The sequence below is a fragment of the Sus scrofa genome, chromosome 10 (assembly GCF_000003025.6).
Source record: "Sus scrofa isolate TJ Tabasco breed Duroc chromosome 10, Sscrofa11.1, whole genome shotgun sequence".
Classification (NCBI taxonomy): Eukaryota; Metazoa; Chordata; class Mammalia; order Artiodactyla; family Suidae; genus Sus; species Sus scrofa.
In genome coordinates, this window is record NC_010452.4 from 63,990,908 (window position 1) to 64,008,917 (window position 18,010).

At 49.6% G+C, this 18,010-nt stretch overlaps 1 protein-coding gene across 2 annotated transcripts in view; it reads left to right on the top strand.

Annotated features, from left to right (window-relative positions):
- Window positions 1-18,010, top strand: part of SFMBT2 (Scm-like with four mbt domains 2) — a 193,835-nt gene that overhangs the window by 113,875 nt on the left and 61,950 nt on the right. For both annotated transcript variants that reach the window (XM_021065007.1, XM_021065006.1), the window contains exons 8-9: window positions 10,975-11,076; window positions 15,974-16,121. In XM_021065007.1, coding sequence (XP_020920666.1) covers window positions 10,975-11,076; window positions 15,974-16,121 — 250 coding nt within the window. The remainder of the gene's footprint in view (window positions 1-10,974; window positions 11,077-15,973; window positions 16,122-18,010) is intronic.

Below are 18,010 nucleotides of genomic sequence, written 5' to 3' on the forward strand. Positions count from 1 at the left end.
CAGATTTGACTCTTAGGAGCGACCCCCTTGTCGATTTCAGCACCGGAGACCTAGGTCACAGGCCAGGGAGAGGAGATTAAGTGCGGCTGAGAGAGAAAAGTGTTCCTTTCTCATTCCATCTGGTACAGCCAAAGGGGTAAGAAAGGACGCGAGCTGTTGTTACCATAGATCAGCAGGTTGCGGTTGCCATGGTGACCGACTTCTTCCCTTGCTCGGCAGCTAAATCCAGCAACCATACAAAACTGAGCCGAGTTGGGCCTTCACGTGGGATGTTTAGATTCCCCCAGAATTTGCTTTAGGCCCCCCAGGCAGGGCCAGAACTTAATTTCCTGGCATGGTGTTCCTGGTCCCACCTGGCAGAGGGTCTGCTATCCAATCCTTTAGCAATTAATGTCTGCGTGCCACGTGGCTGCCGTTTCCTTCCCGCAGATGCTTTTTGGGAAGATGGTAGGTCATGTTGTTGTCCGACTGGGGGCTGGTCCCCTGCGATCCTGCCAGGGTGACCTGCCCAGGGGCCGGCCCCCAGCTGCCTCACCTCGGGCTCTGTCACCGCACACCCCAGCCTGGGAGCTCGGCCTCTGCCGCCACTCCCTCCTGTCATTCTCATCTCTTTAAAGACGCTGGGAGGTTTGTCCAGCAGTCTCTCAGGGACGGTGAATCACAGAGAAGTTCAGTTTATGTAGGGCCCATCCTTTGCCACTTCCAGAGACCAGAGGAGGGGCTGGTTTGCGTTATTTTCTACTCACGTCGTGGCCCACCCGTCACATAGCTCAAAAAGCATCTCGGGGGCCATCAGGTTTTTATGAGCCCTGGGAAAATCTTGTGAGACCTACTAAAGAGGGCAACTTGGTCCAACAATTAAGGGCACTCTAAAAGTGCAAAGCTGCAGTTCCCGTTGAGGCTCAGAGGGTTAAGGACCCAGCGTTGTCTCTGTGAGGATGTGGGTTCCATCCCTGGTCTCAATCAGTGGGTTTAGGATCTGACATTGCTGCAAGCTGTGGTGTAGGTTGCAGATGCAGCTCTGATTCGACCCCTGGGCTGGGAACCTCCATAGGCCGTGGATGCGGCCCTAAAAAGAAAAAAAAAAAATGTGGCCAAGCTCAGATGCATAACAAATGCACTCTCACAGTTGCCTGGTGGCAGGCCCCTCCCCCATGGTTGCCTGCAGTCCGCTAGAATGAGACTTGCTTCTAATTCTAAACATTAAGAATTTAAGGATGCAGTCAATGCTTGGTTATCTGTGGTGTGAGTTATCCTTCCCAAATGGCTTCTGTTGGCTGCGGATTACTCTGGCTCCTGCCCCGCGCCTGGGGTTTCCGGGAGGGCAGGATAACAATAGCATGAACTTGGTGTCATTGGGGTTGGGACAGGAGGCCGGGCGTCAGTCTCTTATTTATAAAGCAGACGTCTTTCAAAGTATCATGTTTTAGTTTTTTCCAGATTTTGCACGCTTCTTGCCGTCAGTAAGGCAAATTAAGAATTGATTGCAATTCTTTCTTCGGTGGGTGTTTTCATAATCAGTGACGCTACAGTTGTAGGGAGGCTGTTTGGTTTTTTTTTCCCTTCAAAACACACGATTTTTTTTTTTTTTTAAAGTTGGGTTGTACTTTTATTTATCTTTTGTTTTTTGTTTTTCTCAATCACGGCATAGGGACATTCCCAGGCTAGGGATCGAACCCATGCCACAGCAGCGACTTAAGCCGCTGCAGTGCCAACACTGGATCCTTAACCCACGGCGCCATAAGGGAACTTCCAAGTTGTGTTGTAGTTTTGGTTTTGTTTTTTTTTCCTTTTATCTTTTATTTTTTAAATGATTTTTACTTTTTCCATTATAGTTGGTTTATAGTGTTCTGTCAATTTTCTGTTGTATGGCAAAGTGACCCAGTCACACATACATATACAAGTTCTTTTTTCTCACTCTGTCATGCTTGATCCTAAGTGACTAGATGTGGTTCCCAGGGCTTTACAGCAGGACCCCATTGCTTACCCACTACAAAGGAATCGTCTGCATCTCTTAACCCCGAGCTCCCTGCCCATCCCACAGCGTTGTGCTTTTACGTGTCATGATTTCTTTCATGGACAGGCAGTTATAAATTGCAGCATCTCCAGTAGGCGATTCCGTGTAAAGGAGTCCAGCCCGTCCTCAGAGGTTGCGGATCTAATGGAAAATGAGGACCATAGGGTAGGGGCCCCGGCTGCTGAGCCATCACACATCCCTCCTGCCTGAGAAGGGCCCCTGTGAGGAGGGGGGTGTGAGTGGTGGGTGTGCATAGAAGCATTTGCAGGAGTTCCCGTCGTGGCGCAGTGGTTAACGAATCCGACTAGGAACCATGAGGTTGCGGGTTCGGTCCCTGGCCTTGCTTAGTGGGTTAACGATCCGGCGTTGCCGTGAGCTGTGGTGTAGGTTGCAGACGTGGCTCAGATCCCGCGTTGCTGTGGCTCTGGAGCCACTGGCTCGGCCAGTGGCTACAGCTCCGATTCGACCCCTGGCCTGGGAACCTCCATATGCCGCAGGAGCGGCCCAAGAAATACAACAACAAAAGACAAAAAGCCAAAAAAAAAAAAAAAAAAAAAAAAAAAAGAAGCATTTGCAAAGGAGTTTGGGACATTTGGCCATTTCACTGTGGTTTTGTACACACTCATGCATTCCCCAGACCTGAGCTGTTTCTGAGCTTTCCGTGCTCCTGGGAGACCAGGTCCAGCAGCCAGGGGGTGATGAGCGTGGCGTGGCTGGTGGGTCACAAATCCTACTTCTCGTGGAGTAAGTCACACGCCTTTGGGATATCTTTGAAAGCCATGTCAGCACGTTCAGCCCCTCCAGGACAGAATACAGACGCAAAATGCAGATCAAGTCCTGGCAACGTCACCTGGACGCCCACCTCGTCCTGCGGTGAAAAGCTGTTCCCGTGAAGTGGACCATTGCTGCTGCTGCTGCTGCTGCTGCTGCTGCTTCTAATGCTTTTTAGGGCCGCATCTGCAGCTGGTGGAGGTTCACAGGCTGGGGATCAAAACGGAGCTGTAGCTGCCGGCCTATGCCAGAGCCACAGGAACGCAGGATTCGAGCCACATCTGTGACCTACGCCGCAGCTTGCAGCAGCGCCGGATCCTTCACCCACTGAGTGAGGTCAGGGATCAAACCCGCGTCCTCACGGATACTAGTCAGATGCCTAACCTGCTGAGCCACAGCGGGAGCTCCAGCCATCGTTTCTACTTGCTGAGCAGGGCGGGGCGGAAGCTCCCCTCAGGTAATCTTATCCTCACGGTGACCTGACTGGTAGGTGCAACTCGTCTTACTGCGACTCGGGGAAGCCTGAAACTCCGGGAAGCCCATTTCCTGTCTAACCTCTGGCAGAGCTTGTGGTGGAACCAGGTCCCAAACGCAAATCTTAAGTGACTTCCGTCTCAACCGTATCAAGATCAGTGGCTCTCAGTTGGGAGAGAATTTGGCAGTTCTCTTAAGATGTCTGGCGGCATTTTGATGGGCATTCAGAGCCGGGGGCAATGCTACTGGCATCTGTGGGTGGGAGTGGGAAAAGGACCACGCATCCTGCAGTGCACGGGGTCCCGGAGTAGCCGCCCCGGGACGCCCGCAGTGCCGAGGGGGAGACACCTGGCGAGAGGACGGTACTTTCTCACCTGGATGCCGGCTGCGCCGTGGAAGGCGAAGGCAGCCAGGATAGGAGGGAGATGCTTGGGATCGTCACGCTCTTAGATCCGGGCCAGGCTGGCTGCCGTTGGCACTTCCCTATTGGAGACCCTCCTGGCCTGTGGCTGAGGGAACTCGCCACTCGGGGTTGTAAGCCCCCTGCGTGTCAGCAGCCCCTGCGTGCCCAGAAAGGGACCCAGGACACCGTCAGTCTCGCCCATCACCGACTCCTCGTCCTTGCTGTGAAGGACGGATTCTGCATGTGGTCAGAGGCTCGGGGCCGTGGTCGTATTTCCGTGAGGACCGTTGACTTGCATCTTGGGCCCTCTGTAGAAAGGGATGCCCGGCAGTCATTTCTTCAGCCGTGTTCTGTGCTGGGCTGTGAGCCTTCAGGAAGCCGGCCCCCAGGGCTTCGGCAGTGGTTTGCTTCAGCCCACAGCGCTCAGGCTGGACCCAAGGTGGGGTACCCTGGCTCATTAGGAGAGAATTAAGGAAGCCCGGGAACAGACTGTGTAATCCCTGCTTACCTGCACCCTCAGAACCAGCCCTGGCTTTTCCCCTCGCGGGGCCATAGGTGAAGTTGAATTTCTTGCCACGTAGCAATGCTCTTAGGTTGGTGCTAAGGGTTAACAAAGGCATTCTCATTGCCCCTGTTGTAAAGCAACCAACATGCCAGGTTTTGGACTTCCTATGGAAATAGCCCTGCTCTAATTGCCTGTTATAAATTCTTGGGGTTTGAGGTGAAGTATATAGCCCGACGTCTTCTCATAACTAGTTTTTACCGTGATTGAATGCATGACTAGTTGATGAAATGGCTATTTACAGCTGTACATAAAAAATGAAAACGGTTTTTAGTGTTCAGCTTATAGATTTTTTATTACATTTTTTATAAATATTTCATTGGCTGAATTTATGCAGTTCAGTGCGGTGGAATTGAAGTATAATAAGGCGATTGATTTAATACATGCTGGCATCCCGCTGTCCATTTCTTAGAAGAAACTAATGTAATGAGAGTAATTATCTAATGAACACAGGAGCACCAGGTCTTCGCTAAAACAAGGAAGAGGGTGATGAGTTGCACCGGATTAATTTTTAGTATGACGTATCATGCTGGTACGAAGAAAGGCATTAAAGCCTAGGTCATTCTGTATCAATTTTAATGTAATACTAATTAAAACTACTTCCTTTGACTTTTCTGAAGCCCAGTCAGAGAAATCAGGCAGATTAAATGAGATCTTTGAAATGCTGCATATGCAGTGTTTGAGGTCCCTGCAGACCAAAAAACTGGCAGGCTGGAACTGAAAGAATTACACTCGGCAGTGTTTTGGTTTTGTGTGTATGATGCACGAAAAGATTTTGGTACTTAAAACGTGTGGAGGGAATTGGCACAGCCTTGAAAATCAACTATAGTTTGAAAAAATGTGGAGTGGGGCTGAATTGCCTGTTTTTTGTGCCTTTTTGCTTGTCTTATTAACTTAAGCTCAGAGAAAGAACGGAGGATTAAAGGCTGATGCTCCGATGGCTACCACCCAAGGAGATTTCCTGAGGCGTCAGGGCTCCTGCACTCGGATCGGAAGGATTCGGTTTCTGTACAGGGCAGGAGTGTCACTTTTTTCTGACATGAAAAGCCTCACCAAGTGCATTTTAATTGTGTTGTGTTACTTAGTTCGAATCCTTTCTCCCCGGCGTCACGTTCTTCATGTTTCTCTGTCACACGAGGTGTATTTATTGAATGGGATGACAAGAAGCATCTCCTATTTGGGGCGTGTGTAATTGACACACACTAACTTATAAGAGCGAGACCGGCCGTGCTTCCAGCCGCTAAAGTAAACCGAGTGAGAAGAGTGAGAAGTTAAGATCGAGGAAGTATTTGGGGGAGAAGCTGAACCTCCAATGATGGAATGTTCTTTCTTTTTCCCTGTCTTCTGTCTCTGTCAGTCAGAGTCATCAGCTCCTTCGCTAGATTAACACTCAGAGTCACTTAGCTGTTTAATAAAGAACCTGAGTCTTCACCCTGAAGCTCTGTCGCTCAGCCGGGGAGGGGTGCCTTGGTCCTGACTCACGGGCGGCCAGCATGCAGGCAGCTCTGTATAGTCATGTGCCTTTTTTTTTTTTTTTTAATTGCTTTTGGGGGCCATACCTCTGGCATATGGAAGTTCCCAGGCTAGGGGTCAAATTGGAGCTGCAGCTGCCAGGCTACCCCACAGCCACAGCAACTTGGGATCCGAGCCACCTCTGCGACTTACGCTGCAGCTTGTGGCAATGCCAGATCCTCAACCCACTGGGTGAGGCAATCAAACCCTCATCCTCCCAGATACTAGTCCGGTTCTTAATTCGCTGAGCCACAGTGGGAACCCCTGAAGTTGTGTCTGTTAAACAGCCATGTTGGATTCTTCCAGAATCAGGTCGTGCTTTTTATCAGGCATGGCAGTCCCTTCAAAAAGGCACCTGGGTGACCTGTGTGTACCCAGGATGCTAAGAGGTTTTCTGACGCCCGACCCAACAGGTGAACTAAAGTGGGACCTCATCCAGAACCGACAAGGCAGAAGGACCACACATACTGTGTTTTGTCCAAACGTCTTTTCCCAGCACTACCCTCGCCGTTGCCCATCTCAAGCACTGCCTCACTCATTTCCAGCTTCTCGATGTCGGGACCCACACGCTCCGCCGTTTCTCTTCATTCAGTTCACAGATTAGCGCTCGACACGGAGGATTGAAAATGCCCCTGGCGGGTCGAGACGCCTGTGGACTTTGCAGCCGGGGAGTTAACTGGACGAACCACACTAACAGGTGAACCTGTCTGGGTTCATAACACGATGAGAAATAGCTGTCGACAACGGTTAACTTGTAAAGCATCGCAGGCATTCACTGCCCACGTTTCTCGAGTCTTTGTGGCTTAAAGAACATGAAAGCTGTCAGTGAAGTACTGGTTCAATGTTGATGAAGACGAGGGGGTAATTTTTAGTGTCAGAATTTCCTCTCTGAAGATTTTTTCATAAGCCATTGAAGAGCATTGCGAATGGACAGTCCAAAAAAAAAAAATATGGAGATTGTCAGTCAATGGTCAGCCTTAATAGCTATTACTTTGTTGCTTGGCCATATCTGTCTTGGAAATAGAATTTTAGGAGCCTAGAGATTCTAAGAGTTCTACTTTTTAAGAAGATTTTATTGGAGTATCCTCAATGTAAAATGTTGCATTGGTTTCAGGGGTACAACAAAGTGAATCACTGATACATGTAAATATATGCATTCTTTTTTCTCACAGAGGCTTTACAAACTGTTTAGCAGATTTTCCTGTGCTACATAGTAGGTTTGGTTTCATTTGTGTTTTACTTGGTGTACTATTAACGGTAAGAAAGCGAAGACGTGTTTTGGTCTTTGCTTCCTGGTCTGTGCCGTGACCTGATAGCTAACACGGGCTGCTAGGTTATCTGAGGGCTAAGCATGCTCTTAGCCTCAGACCACGTGGATTTGAGTCCTGGCTCCTTGTCAGCTGTGTGTCTTGGCTTAAGTAACTTAACCTCTCTGTGTCCTAGTTTCCTCCCGATAGGGTGAGGGGAAAATAATAATTCAAGGAAAGTGCTTACACGTAGTTACAGTATCTTATTGCTGTTATCGTTTCTACGTGCTTGATACCATGTCACAAACCAAGTTCCCCCAGCGCGGTCACTGTGTTTTAGGAGGAGAGTGGGAGTTCCGTGGGTTCAGGAGAGAAGAAAGCTGATGAAATCTCTGTGGATTATGGAAGCGGATGGGCCCATAATCTCTTTTACCTTGTCACCCGACTGAAAATAAGGTTCCCTAAAGAGCGATTGTGCAGGCAGGCTGGTCGGGCCGTCCTCCAGTAAAATGAATGCCGTTTTACTCCTGATCAATAGAAAACTACTTAAGGGCAAACATGTAATGTGCAGCCGCGATTGCAGATGGGAGCGGCGTTGCCAGTGTGTCTCCAAAGAAAAGAGGTTTGCCGACAGGGATTTAACCTGACTGCAGTCCATTTGAATAAACAGTATTTCTTTCTTTCTTTCTTTCTTTCTTTTTTTTTTTGTCTTTTTGCCATTTCTTGGGCCGCTCCCGCGGCATATGGAGGTTCCCAGGCTAGGGGTCGAATCAGAGCTGTAGCTGCCAGCCTATGCCGGAGCCACAGCAACGCAGGATCCGAGCCACGTCTGCGACCTACACCACAGCTCACGGCAACGCCGGAACCTTGACCCACTGAGCAAGGGCAGGGACCGAACCCGCAAGCTCATGGTTCCTAGTCGGATTCGTTAACCACTGCGCCACGACGGGAACTCCAACAGTATTTCTTGTATGTGACAGACGTGTCGTGCCTGCTGGCGTCCCGAGGTTGTGGCTCTGCCTCCTGATTTCAGGCGCAGCATCATTCTTGATCCAGTAATGGACAGGTGCGAAGAGGCCAGAGTGAATCTCTCAACCCACAGTGCATTTCCCACTACCTCTCACTGGATAATGGGTTTTGTGAGTCATTTCAGGAATCAGGAACTCACTCTGCCTCCTTAGAATCGAGACGGATGAGCTGGTGTGTGTACATGAATCTACGTTTGCTCTAACTGCATTAACAGCCTGAAGCAAATGGTCTGTGAGTGACTAAATTTGTTTTTCAGGGAGAATCTCTGTACCTTTTCTCACACGCTAATATCCATTCACACACACACACACAGCTCAGAAGGTCTGTGCATTGGCCTCTTTGGAAATTCACTGGTGTTGAATTTTTGTCATAAAAACCTCTTCATTTGTTAGAAGCCCTGAATGACCCCTTTGGCCTCATAAGTCGGACTTTGCCAGCCCCCTAATGAAACTGCCTGCGCCCTGGCCCAGAACCTTTTTTCTGTCATTCTGAATCTCATGCTTTTTACATTCAGAATGAAGATTCACTCCTTTGAATCCTTTAAAGGGCTTGGCTAAAGACTTCCCTTCCGTGGTCAAGGTCACCTTGAGAGCTGGGATGTAGAAGGTGCCTGAGGTCATGGATCCGTCTTACTTAGAAATCTACTCAAAGAGCAGAAGGAGGAAGAGTTCACAGGACACAGAAGGACACACAGGCTGAAATCAAGAGGGGGTGAAGACAGCGGGTAGACCAGAAGCCCAGGATGCTGTCAGGCCGTCCCTCCAGCAGAAAGTAAAGTGGGTGTGAATGGGAGAACAGGTGTGAGGTCGAAATTCCTGGTGATAGAGGAACCCGGGGAGCAAATCACAGGTTTCCTGTGGGTGAACCACGTCTTGCAAATGTTTAGCCTTGTAGCTGTGACTAACGGGAGAGATGCTGCAGCAAGAAAGGGCATCGCTAGCAGAGGGAAACAGAGGATTTGGGAAAATACTCCTTTCATCTTGCCCCGTTGTCATGGCCACCCGTGTGTCATTAGCATCCGAGGACATCTATGTATTGTCCAACAGTTTCCTAGCACCTGCTCGATAAACCTGTTGGGTCTGTTCAGGCAAAGTTTCAGTATGTCTTAATTTTGGAATCACTCCTCTTTTCAAAAGATTAAAGGGTTTTGTGCCTAAAATGGGAAAAGTGTCTGCAAGACCCACTTGTGTGATTCTGTTCCTGACAGTGAGATGCTGGGCCACGTCGGTGGCTGCCGGGAACCTTTCCTTTTCGTCTTTTCGTTCAGATGTCCGTCATTTTGGGTTCCCCACTTCTTGGGTTTTGTGAAGTCTCTAGCTGTGCCTTGGCATTATGGGTGTTAAGTATTGATTTGCCTTAACATACTCTGCTGTTTTCTTTTGATTCCTTCTCAGAGCCACCTTTAAAAATAAATGCTTTGTTTTCAGTACTTTTTTTTAAAAAAGCAATCATCTCCTGCACCTAAGAGTATTTTTATAAAGTGTTGCTTGTAAGCTCAACCAGTGTTGGTCACATCCATCCGTGTTCGTTGAGCGTTGAGCTCAGCAAATGCTCGGCTGTTCACTGAGTGCATCACCGTGCATCACCTGTCTGAAGCTCATCACCCCCGCCCCGGATGCTCTGGGTGCTGCAGCCGGACCAGCATTTACTGCGTATCCACTGGTCCAGAGACTTGCAGTGACATGAGGAATGACAGTCCTTGTGCTTCTATGGGCATTTGTGTGCTGCACCTTCTTTGGGACAGCAGTGCCGGGGTGGCGAGTCTTAACAGGTAGTTCTTTGGTCCGGTGACCTCTGCTGTCCTGTACCGACCAGCCTCTGCAGGGGGAGCACACACAGCCCCGCCGACTCTGCACGATCCTCAGAGCCGCATGCAGGACGGCATCCTTGGATGAATTAAAAATCCACTTTACATTGGCAGATAAGAGAAAGTCGTAAACCCCCAGACATTTTTGCTCGTCTTACCCGGTTGATGTGTTGAGATACACACAGCAGGATTGACTTGAAGCCCTTCTTTCTTTGGGGACAGGCTGTGGTACGTTTATTTATCCACTGCTGTGTGTACAGGCGCTGAGTTACGAGGCGCCTTCCCTCTTCAAGAGATAAATGCCGGCATCCGGAGTCCGGCCGCCTCCTCTCTTGCTGGGTCGCCAAGTGGTTATTGAACCTTGTTTCTGGGGAGGCAGAAAAGTGCACATGAGGTTGCTGTGAGCCCGTCTACAAACCTGCCAGGCACAGATTGAACAGGAGGTGTTGCTCCTTGTTATCAGGCCGGAGGAGTCAGGGCACACGGCCCTTTTGGAGTCTTTTGTACCCACATGGCCAAGTACAGCCACCGGTACCCTGAATACTCTTAGACACAGAAGACAGGGACAGGCTGGGTCCCCTCAGGGTCCTCACTGAAGCCTGCAAAGCAAGTGCAGTAGCAAGAGGCCACGTTTTCTGAGGATGCCCCCCATGTGTTTGATTGATTGATTGATTGATTGATTGATTGATCGATGGCAGTTCCCGGGACATGCGGAGGTTCCCAGGCCAGGGACTGAACCCTCCACAGCAGCCACCCCAGCTGCTGCAGTGACAATGCTGGATCTCTAACCTGCAGCACCACCAGGAAACTCTGACCCTTGCTTTTTTTAGATGACTTGATTGCCGCTATTACTCCGCCGAGACAGTCCCGAAGAAGATTAAAGCCCTGCAGTGTGATTTTGTTTGTTTGTTTGCTTAGTATAAATTTCAGCATGAGCACAAAGGCTTGCTTCCCTTGGGAAAGCAGTTTAGCCTGCAGAAGACAAGTAAATGCATGGTCTCTTGCCGTCATTAGAAATCCAGCATGGGGAGGGTTAATTATGTCAGTCCGATTTCAGGCACCCACCAAAACTCAGTGACTCAGTCACTCCAGACAGTTGCTGAGTTAATTCCGGATACCACTGATTTCAGTGTTTTTGTCCTTTCCCCTCAGGACCACGCAGATTTGCGCAGCCATTTCTTCACCGTTGGGATGAAGCTCGAAGCGGTGAATATGAGTGAGCCCTCGCACGTCTGTCCTGCATCAGTGACCAAGGTGAGGCTCCCTCCCCAGCGCTCACGTCCACTCTAAGTGGAGCACACACGTCTTTCTATTCCAAGCCAACCCGATGTGGGGATCTGTCAAGGCGCCAGGCACACCTAAGGAGGAATTGCCTCCTCTCCAGGCTGGTGCGGTTGTCAGCTCCCTTCTGTCACTAATGTCATGGCGTGAGACCCGTCCGATGGCTCCTCTTGTGATGATGGGGTGCAGGTCAGGTGTCCTGTGATGGTACAGAGTGCAGATGCTCCCGTCCTGCCGTGACCTGGACGAGGGTTCAGATGTGGAACTGTGAGTGCACGGTGGGGAACTCAGCCGCTGTCGAGGTGCCCCCGTCTCCCAGGAGTGACCCTGAAACCGCTGTCTGTCCCATGCCACCTGAGGGAAAGGACCGATGGGTTGGCCAGGTGTAATCTTTGTAACAGTAACTTGTCCTTCCTGCACCGGTCATGGTTCATATGATCTGCTTCTGTTTTGAAAATACTTGAAAACGATGCAAAGCAAATCCCCACCCCCAGGGGGTCAGCCCTTCCCTGCCTTCCTCTCTCCTGCTTTCGGTGACTACAGGGAACGTCACCCAGCTAAGATTCACAAGTTTAAAACAAAGCTACTGAGGAAGTTCCCGCCGTGGCTCAGCGGTAATGAGCCTGACTAGTATCCATGAGGACTCGGGTTCGACCCCTGGCCTCTCTCAGTGGGTTAAGGATTCGGGTTGCCGTGAGCTGTGGTGTAGCTCGCAGTTGCGGCTCGGATCCCACGTTGGCTGTGGCTGTGGTCGATTCGCCCTAAAAGGAAAAATGAATAAATCAATAAATCGATAAATAAATAAAACGGAGTTACCATGTCATGGAAAGACATTTTCATTACGGTCTGATCGTCTTTGAAGATTGCAATTTCCCTTCCTCATCAAAGAAATCTCTATGAAGTGACCTATCCTAACATCTAAAGTATGGGTTTCTACCTTAAATTCATCTATGCACCATTTATATCCTCTTACAAACGGTGTGAGAAACTAACAAACCGAGATTCTTAGCCAACATGCGTTTTAATGAACAGCCTTCCACGTGTTTCGTGGGGGTTTAAAAGTCAATTCCATTTTAATTCCTTTTCCTGAAAGAGACCCGGTGATTCATGTTTTGAAGTTATTGGAATCATGCTTTTTAAAAAATTTATGATAGTGTGCAAGATTTTCCAAAATTTGAGACATACTCTGGTGATGAAATATGACAGAATATGGGAAATGGCTGTGATAATGAAATGTCTTTTTCTTTTCTAAAGATTTTTTGCCTTAATGAACATAAATTATTTCTATAACTGTTAAAGCAATTTATTTAAAGGACAATTACATAGAACAAATAATGACTGAGGCTCTGAATGATTATCTTGGGGGTGAAATGCATGCTCTCACTGCTCACACACCATCCATTCATGACCTTTGTATTTGGAACGGCCTGGGGGGTTTACTGTGTATTCCGGGGGTTTGCACATTTTCCCCGATCTGAGGAGTGATACCTTGTTGAACCCCGGCCAGAATTTCCCTTTGATCCAATAGCAGGTGCTCTGGTAATGCCAGCTGACCCCTTCTCTCGATGCGTGTCAGCCCCTTCTTTTTCTAGGAGGCTGTGGGGTCAGCTTCACTGGGGGTTTACAAATAAACCAAACAGAGGTGCAGATGGGTGTAGTCTGACAATGGGAGACAGTTTCTCTATCTTTAAATAGTTGTCTGAGGTCCCAGCTGTAGTGCAGCGGGTTAACAATCTAGCTTATTATCGGGTTCGATCCCCGGCCCGGCGCAGTGGGTTCAAGATCCGGCATTGGTTGCCGTAGCTGTGGTGGAGGTTGCAGTTGTGGCTCTGCCTCGATCCCTGGCCCAGGAACTTCCATGTGCCGTGGGGGCGGCTGAAAAAGAAAACTAAGTAAGTAATTGTCACGGATAATGTTAGGATGTGACGTTTCAGCCCAGGGAGCTTTATCGCTTCGGGTAGACTTCCAGGGACCGACGTTTGATTTTTCGCAAAATCAAACAAACAAAAAAAAAAAGAAAAAACAAGAACGAAGGAATTTTCTAGGTAAATGTTATTAGGGGTGGAGGCAAGGAGCTCTTTCCTCTGCTGCTGAAGCGGTTTTTCTTTGCGTTCTCTTTCCCTTACCCTCCGTCCCAAAGGTAACCTGCTTCAGCGGTTCTGCGTCTGGCAGATTCTCCTTGTGTTCCTGGCCACGTGCGGCCGCCTCTTACACGTGGCTCGGCGCCCCTCTAGGTGCAAGACTCACCCACGTGGCAGGAAGAGTTAGACTGTTTTCATGCCGAAGATTTTTATAATTAAGTGGATTTCTCTTAACATCGGAGGAGGTTTTAGATATTATGTGTGAGACAGTAACACGCTGCTATTAATTACTCATCCTCATGAAAATTTCATTTTTCTTCTCCTTGGGGCTTGTCTTCGTGGCCCAACCATTGAAGAAATAAATAACAAATAGATGAGAAGTCAGAGAAGCGCGTGGAAGAGGCAGTGTGCAGAGACCAGCCGGGGGCACCGTGGGGGCGTTACGGGGACATGCTGCTGACGGTTTCAGCTGGGGACGCGTGCGGTTTAGACACAGGATCCTGGCATTAGAAGTTGCAGGTTCTGTTTTGAGGTCGGCGCGCTCCGAGCCGCGTGGTCTTGGGCCAGTTGCCCGACTGCTCTGGGCTTTAGTCCTGAGGCCTGTGCTTCTGGACCAGGTGGACTGGTGTTTCTGAGCCACTGGGACCATGAACCTGATGGATTTGAAGACGCTTAATCTTGCTTTTCCTCTGAATTATGTGCCCGGGAAATGTGCGTTTCAAAGGGTTCCCGAAATTCCCTAGTGCCTGTTCTTCCAGGCTCCGGTTTTGTGAAGGGATCCTGGTTCCAGAATTGCGCATATGGACGTTCTCAGGCTAGGGGGCAAATCAAAGCTGCAGCTGCCGGCCTACACCACAGCCACAGCAACAGGGGATCCGAGCTGCATCTGACCTACACCACACCTCACGGCAACGCTGGATCCTTAACCCACTGAGCAAGGCCAGGGACCGACCTCATGGATACCAGTTGGGTTTATTACCTCTGGGCCGCAACGGGAACGCCTCCTGTTTGGTTTGGTTTGGTTTGGTTTTCTAGGAATTGCACATTTTTATTCACAGCTCCGTGTGTGTGTGTGTGTGTGTGTATTGGACTAGATCACATGAATGTACAAATGTTTACGGAACACTCACAGGCACCTTTCTGGGAGATGGGACCGTGGACAGAGTCCTTGCTCTTACAGAGCTTATATGGTGTTGGGGGCGCAGACAGACAGTAACAACCTCCGAAGTAAATTACTATCGTGCGTCATGTGTTGAACGCTAAGGCGAACGGGGGGACATTGGGAAGGAACCCCTGAGGCATCGGAGTGAAGGACAGAGACGTGGTTTAAGTCGCCTGTCGGGGCCGGCCTGCCCCCGAGGGTGCGGCTCTGTCCTTGGCTCCCGAAAGTCTGTTTTCAAAGGCACCCCTCGGGCAGCAGACATCTAACGATTTATTAGAACTCACGGCGAGCAGACCAGACGTGTGTCCACTCTCCTGCTTAGCTTTGATCCTGGCCGATGCCAGAAAGCGTTTTGTAAATGAAGGCGCCAGGAGTGGTAGCTTAGTAAGAGGGTTTGAGTGTTCTCAGAAACACCGGTTTATGTCTGTTGACTGGGAAAGGGATCTGCCCCCGCCCCGGCCTGCGTTACCTGCTGGGCTCTCTAAGCCGGTCACGCGTTTCTGTGTGGCTGTCCACCCAAGGGTCGCCCTCTGCTTTTCCCATCAGCCCGTCTTGTTCCCCCTCCTCTTCCCTGTGGGTGTTATTTATCACACTCCACGCGTGCTCGAGCAGTTCCTGCGTACTGGCGTTTTCTAGGCATTGTGGGAATATCTTTTTTTTTTTTTTGTCTTTTTGCCATTTCTTGGGCCACTCCCGCGGCATATGTAGGTTCCCAGGCTAGGGGTCAAATCGGAGCTGTAGCCACCGGCCTACGCCAGAGCCACAGCAACGTGGGATCCGAGCCGCGTCTGCAACCTACACCACAGCTCACGGCAACGCCGGATCCTCAACCCACTGAGCAAGGGCAGGGATCGAACCCGCAACCTCATGGTTCCTAGTCGGATTCGTTAACCACTGTGCCACGACGGGAACTCCTGTGGGACTATCTTGATGCGTAACCAGCATAGGGCTGTCCTCAAAGGGCTGGGGGTCGGCCGGGAGAGAGGGACGTGGCGTCCGGCACAGCAGGAAGGGGATGTTCAGCGCAGAGGTGCACGCCCGATGCGGTGCTGGGGCGTGGGGAGGGGTCCAGCAGCATTCACGCTGGGGATGCGCCTTGAAACAGGCGCACAGCACAGGGGCTGTTCTAGGTGTGGATCTCTGAGGCAGGACGTGCCGGTGAGAGAGGCTTCCTCTTGGGCTGCAGGGCTGGTGGCTCGAGGGGTGGACGCACGGTGGGGCCAGACGTCTCTCAGCCGGACGGTGGGTGGAGGTTCTTGAGTGATGCAGTGTAAGGATGCGGGTCCCTGCTGCTGATATTGAAAAACCCGTCCCGGCTGGAATTTGTCTTCACTTTATCAGTTTGTTTTTCTTCTGGCTCGGGCTGTTGGTTCGCTTCCATTAAGTCACGAATGCTTTTGCTTCTCGAGCTCCTCATATATTCAAGTTAGTCAACTACTTTCCACTAATAGGATCACAAGTATCAACTAACTTTTGCCGGGGGACCATCTGCGTGACAGATATGGGAGGGCCAGTCCTGTGGGTGGGATGTGTTTACTGCCTTTGGAAGGGGGCCCGTCTGTCACACTAGCAAATTACATGTCGACCCTGAGGAATTAACTCCGGGCTCTACTGTCTTTTCTTTCAGGTTTTTAACAGTCATTTCTTTCAAGTGACTATCGATGACCTAAGGCCAGAACCTAGTAAACTCTCAATGCTGTGCCATGCGGATTCTTTGGGGATCTTACCCGTCCAGTGGTGCCTTAAAAACGGAGTCAGTCTCACACCTCCCAAAGGTTTGTATTCTGGGGGAAAGTCGAGGGTTCGTGCCCTGCAGGAGGATGCCGGGCTGTCACGGATGCCCCTGTCAACACGGAGACGTCGATGTTGTCAACATTTTAGATGTCGTGAAAATACAGCGTGTTTCACGGTTAGCGTGGCGTGGGAGTCTGTTTCAGCCCCTTCCCCTGGTGCGGGGTGTGGCCCTGGGCTCTCCCAGAAACCATTGCTCCTGCCTCTGACTGCGTGACTGCCCTAGGAGGAGACTTAGGTACAGGTTGTGCTGCCTACAGATGACCAGGCAAATCAGTGCGCTTAGTTTTCCAGACTGTTACGTAGGAACACCGCTGGTCCTCCACGGACGCGCTGCAGAATCAAAGACACGATACACATCCACGTATTTTCATAATTCTTTAAATGATGGTACAGCAGTTCCGTGGGTAAGAATCCTTGCATTCCGACGGCAGCGGCTCCAGCCCCAGGGAGGTGTGGGTTCGATCCCCGCCCTGGAGCAGTGGGTTGAAGGGATGGCTGCCGCTGCAGCGTAGGTCACAGCTGCAGCTTGGATTCAGTTCCTGGCCTGAGAACGTCCGTATACCACGGGCCCAGCCATAAAGAAGAAAATGACGATGCAGGTTCTGTGTCATGAACCACCTCTTGGTAGTAGGGAAGAGCTGTCTTCCTGCTGTGAAATTGCGGCAACGGGCCAGTGGTAGAGTTTGAAGCCCTTGGGTCGTCTTTGTTTCTTCCCAAGTTCTCAGCAGGGCATGCATGCGAATCGGTCCTGTGTCTAGATAACTGAAATGCTGCCGGGTTGCACTTTGCAAATTCCTGATTAGTTCCCAGTCAAAGAGGGTCTATCGAGGAATTTTTTAAAAATTATGTGGGTGTTTCCTTACACAGCTAAAAAGTAGGAAAAATATTTCTATATGCATTTTGGATGCTTAACTGATGGATGGCAGAGGTGTCGTGTTTATTAGAATCTTTAGAATTTCTAAATATGTTTCAGAAAATAGACTGATCACATAGCGTCAGACTTTCCTAGGAAAATGGGTGTGCCTCTTTGGATAATTGCATTGCGTCTTGTTAAAAATTTGTTTTACGTTAAGGTAACTGAACTCTTAAACATGCAGTGAAATGACAGTACAGGTATGTTTATTGTAGTGCATATTTTTGATGTCTTAAGCTTTTCTGTATGTCATGTTTGGCTACAGTTACCATTTCTTCTCTGTCACCCAAGTATTTGCGGTATTTAGTGACATCACATCGTCTTGCTGTGAATCGTCCCCTGTGTTTTTCCCCTCTTGGGAGTGAAGCCTACCTTCCCTGGTCAAAGATTAGGTCACATCTCGTCAAATACTGGGTCGTGGTGATGAGTACCTTCCCGTAAGAGCATCTCAGTGATAACCATTCTTAAGCCCTCGAAGCCTTCAAGAAGTCTGATTCCCCAGTCATTTCTAGGGGCTGTCTTGGCTGTGGGACTGTTATCTTGACGTCGGAGAGTTTTTACTCATAAAGCAGTAAGAGGAAGACCAGTAACTTAGAGACAAAGGCTTTTGGATATGAGCAGATACTCTTCTCAATAGAGAATCACGGCTCCTAACGTGAACCCATCCGAATAAGAGAAACGCCCGTTAAGATCCTGTTAGAATGGCGCACGTCACTCAGATGAGGTAGGATCCACAAGAGAGAGGAAGCAGCAGCTCTGTCTTGATGGGAATGTGGAGAAACAGGATTCACAGACTTGCTGGTAAGAGAGCAGGTAGGTGCAAACTATATGGAAGGCAGTTTGGTAAATGTTACCAAAATTCTACAGATGCGTTTAGCCGCTGACGTAGCAATTCCACTCCTGGAAATTTCTCCTAAACTCTTAATGTACAGATTAATAGCCATTAAAGTTTGTGGG